At 36.0% G+C, this 12,656-nt stretch overlaps 1 protein-coding gene across 20 annotated transcripts in view; it reads right to left on the reverse strand.

Moving 5' to 3' along the window:
* Window positions 1-5,167: 5,167 nt before the first annotated feature.
* LOC139133557 (dystrobrevin beta-like) overlaps window positions 5,168-12,656 on the reverse strand; it is a 119,981-nt gene continuing 112,492 nt past the window's right edge. For 16 of the 20 annotated variants that reach the window (XM_070700275.1, XM_070700271.1, XM_070700266.1 and 13 more), the window contains one exon: window positions 5,168-11,217. In XM_070700275.1, the coding sequence (XP_070556376.1) occupies window positions 11,077-11,217 (141 nt within the window). In that variant the 3' untranslated portion in view covers window positions 5,168-11,076. The remainder of the gene's footprint in view (window positions 11,218-12,656) is intronic. The other 4 variants (XM_070700282.1, XM_070700281.1, XM_070700284.1 and 1 more) reach the window with 1 other exon arrangement.

The raw sequence follows: 12,656 nt of genomic DNA on the forward strand, positions 1-12,656 counted from the left end.
TGAAATTTCATGAACCTTTAATTTTCACGAAATTCAACCATAACAATTGAAATTGGGTACTAAGTATCCGCTATGGTCATTCTCAGTGTTGTGCCATGAATCGGTATAAGTTATAATGAACTTCAATGCCAATGATAAAGCAAGTCTGTTGGTTTTAAATAGAGGCAATACTCTAATAGGCCCAACGGTGAAATGTTATGAAATTATATTTTTTTAAATGGAGGACTCTAAAGGGCGCCATCAAGTTGGCTCGACTGGTATTACTTTGTTTTACCTTTCCTTCAAGGAAGATTACTTGCACTATATAGACATGAGTATCGCTGTGTGTGTGTATTAAACCTTTGTCACTGATCAGGAAACGTCTCCCAAGCATGATGGACTGTGGTTTCAAGAAGGAAGTAAGAACCCACTACCTCTTTTGTTAAAACATTTGACATCCAGGGTGAGTAAAAGTAAGGAAAACATTGAACGTGAGGCCAACAACCGGCAAAATAAATGGCTAGAACAGCATTCTTGACTAGTGGTTTCTGAAAAGCAAGCTCTATCATTAACCAATATCACCGTTCAAATGCACTGTCCTCGCTGGAGCAGTAATGATGCATTTTTTCCAAATTGCCCCGATGCAGCTTTGTATCTGCTATAAATTGAGATTGATTTTTCCTTAGGCTTGGCAAAGAGGTGATTAGAGTCTTCTCCCTCAGACATAACGACAAACTTCACAAAATTATGCAAATTTATTCATTTTTATTGGTCTGTTTCATGAAGTATTTTCAAGCATCAGAGAAGATAATGTACATGTAGAAATGACTCAAGGACATGTGTGCTTTCTCCACAATTGTCTTCATATTGAGCGTTGGCAACGATGGCATGCTGTGGGCTGGGTGGTTTTAATGTGCAGTTTAATATGCTGTGAGTTTGTGCTACGTTCCGACGTTCTCATACATGGAAACGTGTAGCATAAACTCACAGCTACCCAGCCCACAGCACTGTTGTGGGTATTACATGTAAGATGGATGCTCACACTCAGCATCACAGGTACCACCACAGGGGCTCTTCTTCCTTGTTTATGAGTGTCTGTGTTTGTTTGTGTGTAAGTGTTTGCGTTTGTTTATTTATTTTTAATAAATCACAGCAAAAAGCTGTTTTGTTTTTATTTGTCATAAAGAGCAGTTTATTTATTTAGTTGTTTGTTTGTTTGTTGATATGTATTTCGATGGTTAGGGTTAGGCTTATTAGGCTTAGGCTTAAGTTAAGGTTAGGGTTAGGGTTAGACTTATTCACTCCCTCTATATATTCAGTCTGAATATATAGAGGGAGTAAATAAGTCTTACACACACACATATATATATATATATATATATATATATATATATATATATATATATATATATATATATATATATATATATATTATATATATATATTATGTGTGTGTGAGAGTAAGAGATTACAGCATATTGAAAAAAGATTGAAATGATTAAATGATTGACAGAACAGCTCATGCAACATACTCAACATGTGACAGCAGTACCACAACCCTCTCGAAATTCAAATAACTAAACTTGCCTTGCGGATTTAGTTTCTATTCAAGCGTTAATCAATCTTTTTTCGACGAAAAGTCTGCACAGGTAGGTAAACTTTAATCCAGTGCAAAACCTAAGAGCGTTACATTCTTTCTAGAAGACATTTAGCTACGTAACTATCAGGCATCCTCCTAAAATGAATAGGGACCAAAAATAGTAAAGCCTTGCATGCCTAAATATAACATTAACCTTGGCCAATAATCATTTTCATTCAAGGTAATACATTACCAGGTCAATGTGACGTTTGTAATCTACAAAGTTAAGTACGATCATCCTGAACCACTAAAACTCTTGTACTCTTTTTTACTGGTAATGTCAGTGACCCTGAGTGACCCATGTCAATCCAAAGTGCAGAAAATCGTTACTTTGTTACTTTGTTTTCGTGTCCTTTCTCAACTTTTTCGAATATCGGTTCATCCTTTGTGCTGATGCGTTAGTTCATTCTCATGTGGAGTGCTTTTGTTACCCACGAAGATAATCAGTAAAGAAAGTACTTGCTGAGTTTGAGTTTTCAAACCTGAGCCATGCTTGCTAACTTGAGCTGCAGATTTGAAAAATTCACTGAGAAATCAGTTGTAGATCCCAATGTGTTATTCAATGTCGCTTGAAATTTTGTGGAGATTAGTTATTTGACTGTCATGCGGAGTACTTTGGTTGTCCATAGTCCACAGGGAAAGTAATACCTGAGTTTTTAGCTTTTCGACATGCAAAATTTGTTGTTTAATTTGAGATTAACATGTGAAAGGTACGTGATAAAAACGTTTCATACTCCTACGGATGTATAAAATGAGGTGTGGAGTCAGCGTCAGAAAATGTTGTTCCTTTCAAGGAAGCCGAGGTGAGTACTCGGCCGTGTGAGGGAGTTTCGGGTACCCCAAGCAAGAAAAAGGTCCGCATATCATAGTCTACCCAGTGTATTGTTTTTCAATAAATGATGAAGGCTGCTATGTGCATTAGAAATGTAGGCTACATTTCTAATACATACAGCAGCCTTTGCTGCGTTTAAATCTGTAAGCATCTGTGAGTCGACTTAACCAACAACGAACGATGCCTACCCAAATGATTACCATCGACGAAGATCAAGGAATTTTCAATGCAAAACCATGTTGCTTGTCATGGCTCAATGGTAGGTCGCGATTTTACATTGGCAAAATTTTGTTTTTAACTCTAAAAGCTATCTCTAAAGCAGCCAAAGCACAATGGATGTGCATTCTGACAAAAACAAATACAAAGAAATTCCTTCATTGTTGAGGGCGCTGTTGATCAAACCACAGGCGCTTGGCACATTGCTGGGATAATAATCGTATTTAATATGTAGAGTTGATTATTTAGTAAAAAAATCACCGTACGTGAGATATCAGTGTAGACCTACATGTTGACAGGCATTATACCGAGTGGCTATGGCTGCCTGGCTCGGGCCAGGCGAACGCACTGCATAATCATCAATGTGTAGAATGTCTACATGACTTGATTATTTAATAAAGAATAACGGTACGTGATATTACTGTACATGTCGGCTAGCTTAACCGAGCGGCTGTAGCTGCAGGGCTTTGGCCCGTTGTCCACTGCTGCACAGACATAAACTCAAGGCGTGAAAGCTTTTACCGCCCGATTTCATAAATCAGCGAAATTCAGGATCTCTGAGCGTTTTCGGTGATAAAAACTGGCCATCGGTCAGGTGGTTGCATAAACAATCGATCGACTGGCCCTTTTGCCTAAAATCATACCTTACCCTATGCTACTGGCGAGAAATCGTCCTAAAATCGGCTGGGCACACCAACCCAGCGCCGGCCATTTTGAATGAGTTGCATGCAATGTATGCGCCTGTGCATACAACCCTTGGCAGATGACGTATTGTCTTTCAATTGCTCTTCTCTCATTGGACGCGTACGTTGCAGGAAGCTTATTCAAAATGGCCGGCGCTGGGTTGGTGTGCCCAGCCGATTTCAGGACGATTTCTTGCCAGTAGCATAGGGTAAGGTATGATTTTAGGCAAAAGGGCCAGTCGATCGATTGTTTATGCAACCACCTGACCGATGACCAGTTTTTATCACCGAAAACGCTCAGAGATCCTGAATTTCGCTGATTTATGAAATCGGGCGGTGAAAAGCTTTCACGCCTTGAGTTTATGTCTGTGCAGCAGTGGACAACGGGCCCAAGCCGGGCCAAAGCCCTGCAGCTACAGCCGCTCGGTTAAGCTAGCCGACATGTAGTAATATCACGTACCGTTATTCTTTATTAAATAATCAAGTCATGTAGACATTCTGCACATTGATGATTATGCAGTGCGTTCGCCTGGCCCGAGCCAGGCATCCATAGCCACTGGGTATGCCAGTCGACATGTAGGTCTATTAGGCCTACACTAATATCTCATGTACGGTGATTCTTTTACTGAATAATCAAGTCGTATATAGACATTCTACATATTAAATACGATTATTATCCCAGCAATGTGCCAAACGCCTGTGGATCAAACTAGACTTTCCAGTTAGTTCACTTGACACAATTTATCCAGTTATTTTGCCCTTTTTGGAATGAATTTATCTTTTTCACAAAAGGGAGATGCCTCATTTGGGGTTAATGTTTGTGACAATTGGGATCAAACATTTGATGTTTATTATTATATATATCCCTGCCAGTCAAAAACTCACAACTTGTGAATAGGTGTGTCAGTGATAGTGTGGAAGCAGTGAATCATCAATAGTACAGGGTCATTATGGGATGGAAACACCACATCCAAGGCCTACGTAGCAACTCACCCTCACCTATGCTACGTCATGAGTGCCTCTTTTGCGCATGTTGGTCAACATGTGAATACCTGAATGTGTGGAATTCTTGATTGTATGATTATTGGCACAAACAGGATGGGCTTTTTAAATTTTGGAGTATATAACCTACTAGTACAGAAAGTTCACCGACTTCCACACAAATCAAGGAATACAAATTACTAACTACTGAGCCCAAGGTAAGCCGCCAACGACTGTTCAGCCCAAAAACGGTACGACCTTCTCTACCGATCCAAACAAAAACTTAAAATGAGCCTAAAGCAAAAGAATCAAACAATACAGCAATTTCAATGAAATAATGACAAATAATAGACCCAATGGACAAACCTAGAGATAAATATGAACCAGAGAGTCATAAATATAAAATCAAACACACAAAAATATGTGAAACTTTGTAATACTAGATCTACTCCCAGCTTCTGCTAAATGTGCATCAAGCAAGCAAAAAGAGCACATTTGCCACCACTACAGATAACAGCACATGGCATGAGGATACTAAAAGCAGTGGTGTTAGTCTTTTGGACCTTCAATCAAAGGGACTAAATAAATAGTACTGTACCCTGATAAATTTGCAGTATACGAACATTTGTGGACATGATTGAAGATTACTGAACAAAGATAGCATTTTGCATTATTTACCAGTGACCTAGGGAGTCACAAGGAATAGCCTATCAGCATCCTGGGAAAAGTCTTTTGTATTATGTCTAAAGGTTTGTGTCCAAGAATCTTCCCTGCCAATACTCATGGAACAAAGCCTGGAGGAGACTTCAAAGAAAAACAAAAAGACTACTTTTCAAATACAATTTCATGGTTTATTTTTATTTTAAAAGCTGCAAAGTATACACAGCTGAAAAGTACATGATATTATTTTGTGTATTTATAGTTAACATTCAACGGGACAAACAAAATGGAGTCGTACAACAACAAAAAATTCTGGGATCCATATTTCAAGATCACCTACATTCAAGCTGGATGAGGGAAATACAAAGAAAATGTTGACACCCACATTGAGAAGAACAAAAGCTCCCAGCACTTCTCAAAAAATGTGAATCATCGCATGATATCATAGAAGGGAGAACTTTTCTCTACAGTGATATGAAAACCATTAATAATATAACTGAGCCATCTTTATCACTTCATTTTGACCGTACCTGTCTTTTATTTAGTTTTGGGTTGCTTGTTCTATGGTGGTTAATATGTTGCAAGACAACTACATGAACAATTGACATTGGTGGCTACAACAAAGCTTTGGTGAACAGGGAACAATCTAAGAACACCATCCATTGTTTCAGCCAATGCTTGAGCAATACATACAGACGTATCAATACATTTGTCATAAAGGATGAGTCTTCAATTCCAAGGATGATTCTCCAATGCCATTGGCTACAGTTAATGTACATTAGTGTGGGAAAATTGAGTCACGGCAATTCTTTGACCAGTGTGCTTGTATCAAGCTCACTTCCATTTGAACATGTTTAGAAAAAACAAAATGGCTCATTACTTATAATATCCTGACTCAGAGTAAATTCGTATGGAAGGGGGAATCAAAGAATATTTCATTGTGCTTTGTAAAGCTTTTTCTGATGAAGATCAAAAAGTAAATTGTTGGTTAGTTTCTTTACAATGTGTTGGTATGGTTGGTTATCTGGACAATAAAAAAATCATAAAAATGTTTTAGAATACAATGGATTAATGACAATGTTTAAAACTTGACAAGATAGTTTTGTCAGTCTTTACTCTTTCATTGTGCCCATGCTGAGAACTGTAGCTGCATTTTGTCAAGAACGAAAAAAGTAATACTAAACTAATTATTCTATGTACATGAGACATGTTACTGCCATTCCATTGCACCTGAGATTCCATCAAGCTGTAGACCATGTGGGAGAAAGCAGTAAAACGGGGCTACCATTAACCCTTTGAGCGCCGTAATTTTCTCCCGCCAAAATTTTAGTGCAAAATTTAACCAATTTTTATGAATTTTTCTGTAAAAATTTTGATAATTTTGGACCATATGGACATCACATTTCATTTGCTAGTTTTTTTCTCAAATTTTTGGCAAAAGTCTGAGAAAAATTGACTAGGGTGTATTTTATAAAGGGGATAAAAATAGACTGGCGCTCAAAGGGTTAACTGTTACGTGACATTAAGATTGAGACATTCACACTTCTTCAATCAAAGTTCATATTTTTTTGAGACAAAAATATCATAAAGGAAGCTACTTCTCTGAGTATGATACAAAACAAAGATTCAAATATTTTCATTATACGTTAGGAAGGTCTGTCCAAATATTGTCCAAATGAGTTCATATATTCTCTGGGTTGAATAACACACAATCAACAATTTTTAGTAGGAGGCACAGCATAAGATCATGAAAATACAGCTCATATTACAATATCATTCTGATAAAACATGAATTTTTTCAGTTGGGTCATGATTCTGGTCCTGCTACTAGTACTTCACTTCTATAGCAGACACCTAAATATATAGGGCTTAATCATTACAGCATCATGAAAATCTAAACATAACAACAATTTTTAATATCATTAACGCTCCTTCTGGTACATGCCAACACCGGTCTCTTTTGTTACAATGAAATTGTTAAATAAAATGTATAAAATTTCTGTTAATGCTATTAAATAATTTGTGTTTAATATGCATAGTACAAAGACATCAGATTTGTTACGTATTTTTAGTAGTCTAATGTAACAAAAACAAAGAAAGTAAAATATTGGTCATTTGTTTTTAAGAAAATGACATTGAAATAACGCTTTTCTATCTTCATTCAGCACCTGTAACATTTATCTTGCTTGCAGAAAATCTTTGCTAGTCAGTGTTTCACTGTCATGACATGATTACGAAACTGATGGCAAAAGTTACAAAATTATAGCAGAGTGCACCTGTAACTTGTAACTTTACTTTTGACATTTACAAATAATGAATGTTGACTGTACATGACATCATTGTCAGCAGTATACTTTGAAAAGATTGTTGTGATTATGATAGCTAGAGCACTCAAATGATGTGAAAAATGACCAACAGTACCATCCGAACATTTGATTTCTTTATGTACATGATAAATTTTCCTGTGGAGTTTCGCTTTATTTTTCAACAGGGACACCTTCAGTAGATAGCAGCGATTGAACAGGATTCCAAAGATAACAATTCCACTTCAACATGAAAGTATAATGCTGATGTCGTTAGTTTCAAGACAGTTCTTGATTGAAATTTTGTAACTAGCACAGTTGTCTCTTGATTTTGTTGAAATGACTTGGCCTAAAAAGCAGCCCCTGTGTGACAACAATGTTTGAATTTTTGCCAGTTTGAGAATTTCTTTCTGGGATTCTCGAATTATTGTGAAATAACACTTCGTGGTTGCTAATTTACTGTTACTCTAGATTTCTAATATCTGATGCCAGAAAACTTATATTTCATTTTCAAAAATATGGAAAGCTACTCTGTACGATAAGAACCACGGGTACAACTGGTGTCCTAGGATATTACATTTTGCTATGTATTTGACATATCATATGGGTGATGTTCAAGTTGCTGGACTGTTTACTGTTCTCTCCATGTGACCAATGTCTATTGTAAGTTTACCTACTTCCATCTTAAAGTTGAAAGAGTCAGTGTTCTCATGCCTTCACTACAGTAGCATCCCATTGTTGTAAATGGCTAAAATGACCATGTTGAAAGGAATGAGATTACAGGACCATAATAATCAGCTGCCAGTCTGCATCAAAAAACGATTATATTGAAACAGCATGTCTCTACATTCTGACTGGACACGAACACTTTCTAGAAGGACAATCGGCAATACACAAGTTGTCTTAGCTAACTAGAATGTAAACTATTGTCTACTGATATGTCAATACCAGGACCGGGTGTAATAGACTGTCAGATTCATCACAAAAACTCCTAATACATTACTCAGCAACTAAGACTAAAAGAAATGAGGTAGAATACAGACTCTTTAAGATAATATACGCCTCGAAAACTTTTGCTCAAACTTTCTCAAGAATCTTTTAATCATCCTCTTTCAAAATCAAGAACAAAATTGGGTGTTAACATTAAAATTTTGGTTCTAGTGAAACAAATTACCCAATATTTACCAATATTTGAAATTCAAAATGGCACCATCCCTGTGTTAACTCTATGGAGAAAAGTAAAATTTTCGATTTTCGAAAACTTGGTGATTTTTTTTCTGACATCCAGAGCTTTAAAATGAGCCTTAACAAGTGGTAGATCAGAAAAGAATTTAAAGTTTGAGAATCCGAATATCTGTCCCCGAGGCGCATTGTACCGTAAGCCTTTTCCACAGAGTATTCTGTGTCACACTGGAATAATAATAGCACATTGAGAACACAACTGATCTTCCAATGTGAGATTTCTTTGACTGGTTGTATCAGTTTGGATTTCATATTTAGTTGCTTTCATCACACAGAGAGATCTACTTCTGATGTGATCTGACAGCTTTTGTAGTCCTTCATCGGTGTCGGTGAATATATTGACGGACAGATGTATAATACATGGCAATGACAGTTGGTACATATACACAGATATACTTCAGATGTTAACAAATTATAGCAAAACGCTTACAGTAAGGCGAAACATAGCAGTTTTGACTGTAAATGGTGCAATATCTGTTTTGGGCATAGTCATTTTTGTACATCTGAGAGGTTTGGTCCATGTACGCAGACTGATCATAAAATAGGTAAATTTGACGTAGCAATTTTCAGTCTTTCGTGTCATCCTGCCCATATATGTTTGATATTATTCATCAACACTATAGTATCTTGAAATGTCAGTGATGCGTTCCAAGAATTCATAATGTGGGCAGGCTATCATGATTATAATCGAAATCAGTTGTATGTAATTATTTAATACTGCAGTTTCACGAGTTGTAAATTTATTTGTGTTCATCATGTACTTGGCAGGGTACCAAAGCATCCTGTCCATGTAATTTCTGCCCAACATTTTATGAAAACAACACCACAAATGACTCCATATTTCCTGGTTCTCATGAATAAGTTCTAACACACATTGTTCACGATGGTGAAATTGATAAATTTTTATAATTTGAGTTTGGTTGAAAATGTCAGGAAACTCCAATGACAGGATGATAGCTGATCAGGTGGTACTTGAACTTGAAAATTTGAATTGGTTAAAAATGTGCCCAAGTAAACATGACGAACAGGGTCATAGGTCATCAGGAACAACTTGAAAATAAAAATTTCATTCTATGAATTTATTTGATGAATAAGGACTACTTCTTTACAGGACTTTACATTGTAAGACTGATTTCTTCTCTTTTAGAATAATCATCATTCTTTGACTGTATCTTCCAGTGATTTTATTATACATGTTTTAACACTGTTTCCATGGTTTTGCAAACTGTACAGATAAAACACTCACCCCAATTTGTAATCACACCCATGTCATGATTAGGATTAAGATACACATGTTCAACATTTTTCTTTATATGTATTATATCTCTCCTGTCATGATTATTTTAGTATATAGATGCAATAAGGTATGTTTTCGTTTTATTACAATGCTCTACACACCACAGATATGAGACATCTGCTGATTGGTCAACATGAGACATCTCTTCTTTTCACCAATCAGGAACAGGTTTGCTCCTGCCGGTTGAATTAATGCAATCAAAGTTTGAGAATTTGTCATAATTTGTCATAATTTTGCTTTCTAATGAGAAGCCGGCATCAGGTAGTGAAGTTAAATAGATTTACAAGAAATAGAGATCCCATTAAATCTGCAAATGCTGGGGGGGAATAAATACTTATTTCCTCTTTCACCTGAACCTTTGTGCAATCTGTGTATTCAGCATGTAACTTAAAAAACACAAGGGCATTCGTACGTGATTGCATATTCCACATTTCTCATCATGATGAACTCTGAACTCATGATGACCTCTGAACTCATTTACATATGGAAATATCAACCTTGCATCATGCAATGAATGTTCTTTTCATGTTTTCCTGATAAATTACAAAGCAATGTACACCAATCTAAATACGAAGTATTGGAATAACGCAAGGTACCAATGACTATTAGAAGTATATCATTTAAATATGCAAATGAAGTAAGAGCAGCACTAAATACACAGGATATGTTACATGTGGCAAACATATATAATGACAATAACAATGAGTACATAGGTAGTAATTTATACACGCCAAGGAGCTATAGTGGTATTACAGTCATTTTTACAGGTCAGATGGCATTTTTAAGCAGAATGTCTACACAAGACACAAGTTTTAATGTTTGAGTCGAACAGTATAACTAAATGAAAATCCTTCTCAGCTTGTCAATTCTGCAATTTTGTCTTCTTATTATGATTCTTTGGAAGGTATGCAGGATCTTCACAGAGGCGAACATTAATTGATGCTTACATGCAAATGCTCTGTATTTGCAAACTTGTACATTTTTCAGCAACGCCTTTCTTCTGGAACACAAAGACTTTCACAGCATTTGGACAGCTTTTGGTGTTGCATATTTTTCACATCGCCCAAAATAAATGCTTATCAACGCTCCTTTTTTTTTGGCTGTCAATGACAAAGTGCTATAATCACATATGACATGAAAATTGTTCTTCCAAAAATTCCTGGATATATCTGTACTCAAAGATACAAATGATTACTACAAGACAGTACAGAGTAACACAGATGTCTATCGCTTTAGTGGCTCTGTTATCGGCTTATCCATCTCTGCATTGCTTCTTGCCACTGCTGTCTGTTTGCTGCTGCCGTCTCCTCGTCGTCTGTCCGAATGTAGCTCTCATCGTCATCTGTTCTCACATATTCATCATCAGTGGTATGCCGGTAGAATTCCTGTTGTCAAAAGGGGATAGAGTTATATGGGAAAGCCGTAGATAGCATAGACACTGTCAAAAAAAATGAACAGCTTTGTACAAGTGCAAGACATATCTTTGAAAATTGCTGGTTTTAAACATAATTCTGGAAATTCTGATACGGACATTGTTTGAAAAGTCAGTATTGTGCCCTGGTGCATTGTCTGCATAACAAAACAGTCTCATTGGCATATAAATTTAAGATGGCAGAAAATTTGAAAAAAAAAACAAACAAACAAACCAGGAAAGGTAGAGTGTGGACATATTTCCTTTTGAAAAGTTTGTACCAAACGGTTCTGGAGAAAAACTGCAGTTTTTAAAGTGATCATGACTAAGCAAAGTGCACTATTTGTAATGTGCAACTATATAATCTAACGAAAGCAACAGGTTCTGGAGAGAAAACTGCATCATTTGTAGTGTGAATATAAATAATAGAAAACTGCAAATAGTGGCATAAAATGATGGAGAAAACTAAGTTGTCTAGCCTGTGTAGTGCACATTACATTGTAAAGTCTAATATGTCGGTGTACTCAGAAATATTCCAAGAAATTGGAGGAAAAAAAATTACACCGCTACAACAAGTTACAGAAAATAAAAAAAAGATAATTATACATGACATGCACAATAAAGGAGCTAAAAATATGGTAACCTTAAATTGCTTTTTCAACTTCATTATGATTTGGGAGTTGACTTTCATAATATCTGTGTCAAGCTGTTTTTGACACACATGGTATGCTAACTTGCATAAGGTAGGGCACTGGGCAAAAATATGGTATATTTGAAACCCCTTTTGCATTTAGTGCTGACAAGTTGTTTGAAAGTTGAAAGTGTATTTCAGAATTAAAGGAATTGTATTTCATGAAGAAAGCAAGTGATAAAAATTATCTTTTGAACATAAAAGGAAAAGTATGCCCTCAATCAATTTTGGTTAATTTTTTTAGAGTTAAGGCAGACTATTGTCAACCATTCTTGCTGTTCAACAATACCATATTAAAAGAATGTTATTCTTAATATTCAGTCTGGTCAACCCATACAATAAAATGCCAGTTTTCGGCAGCATTTGCCAGGACTGTAACCTACATTAAACAAAATCAGGTTTTCTCCAGGTTTGGGATACCATACTGTACAAAATGGTAACAATTCACATATTTAAATATCAAAAATTGCATTTGCATACTGAATACACAATTGTGTACTTCATTATTTTTCTGTAACTTTTGACATTTTTCACATCTGTTACAACTTCCAATCAATTATTTTATTGTCACAAATTGAAAGCATAAGCTCATTATCAATGGCAACAAGGAACCAGACTTTTTGCTTTAAAATTTTCATCAGTTCTGATGTCCTGTGACCTATCCATCTACATTCGGTACTACAATATACATGTATAGTAATGGATAAAACCATGCAGCAGTT

This window comes from Ptychodera flava, chromosome 5, assembly GCF_041260155.1.
Source record: "Ptychodera flava strain L36383 chromosome 5, AS_Pfla_20210202, whole genome shotgun sequence".
In the NCBI taxonomy this organism is placed as follows: Eukaryota; Metazoa; Hemichordata; class Enteropneusta; family Ptychoderidae; genus Ptychodera; species Ptychodera flava.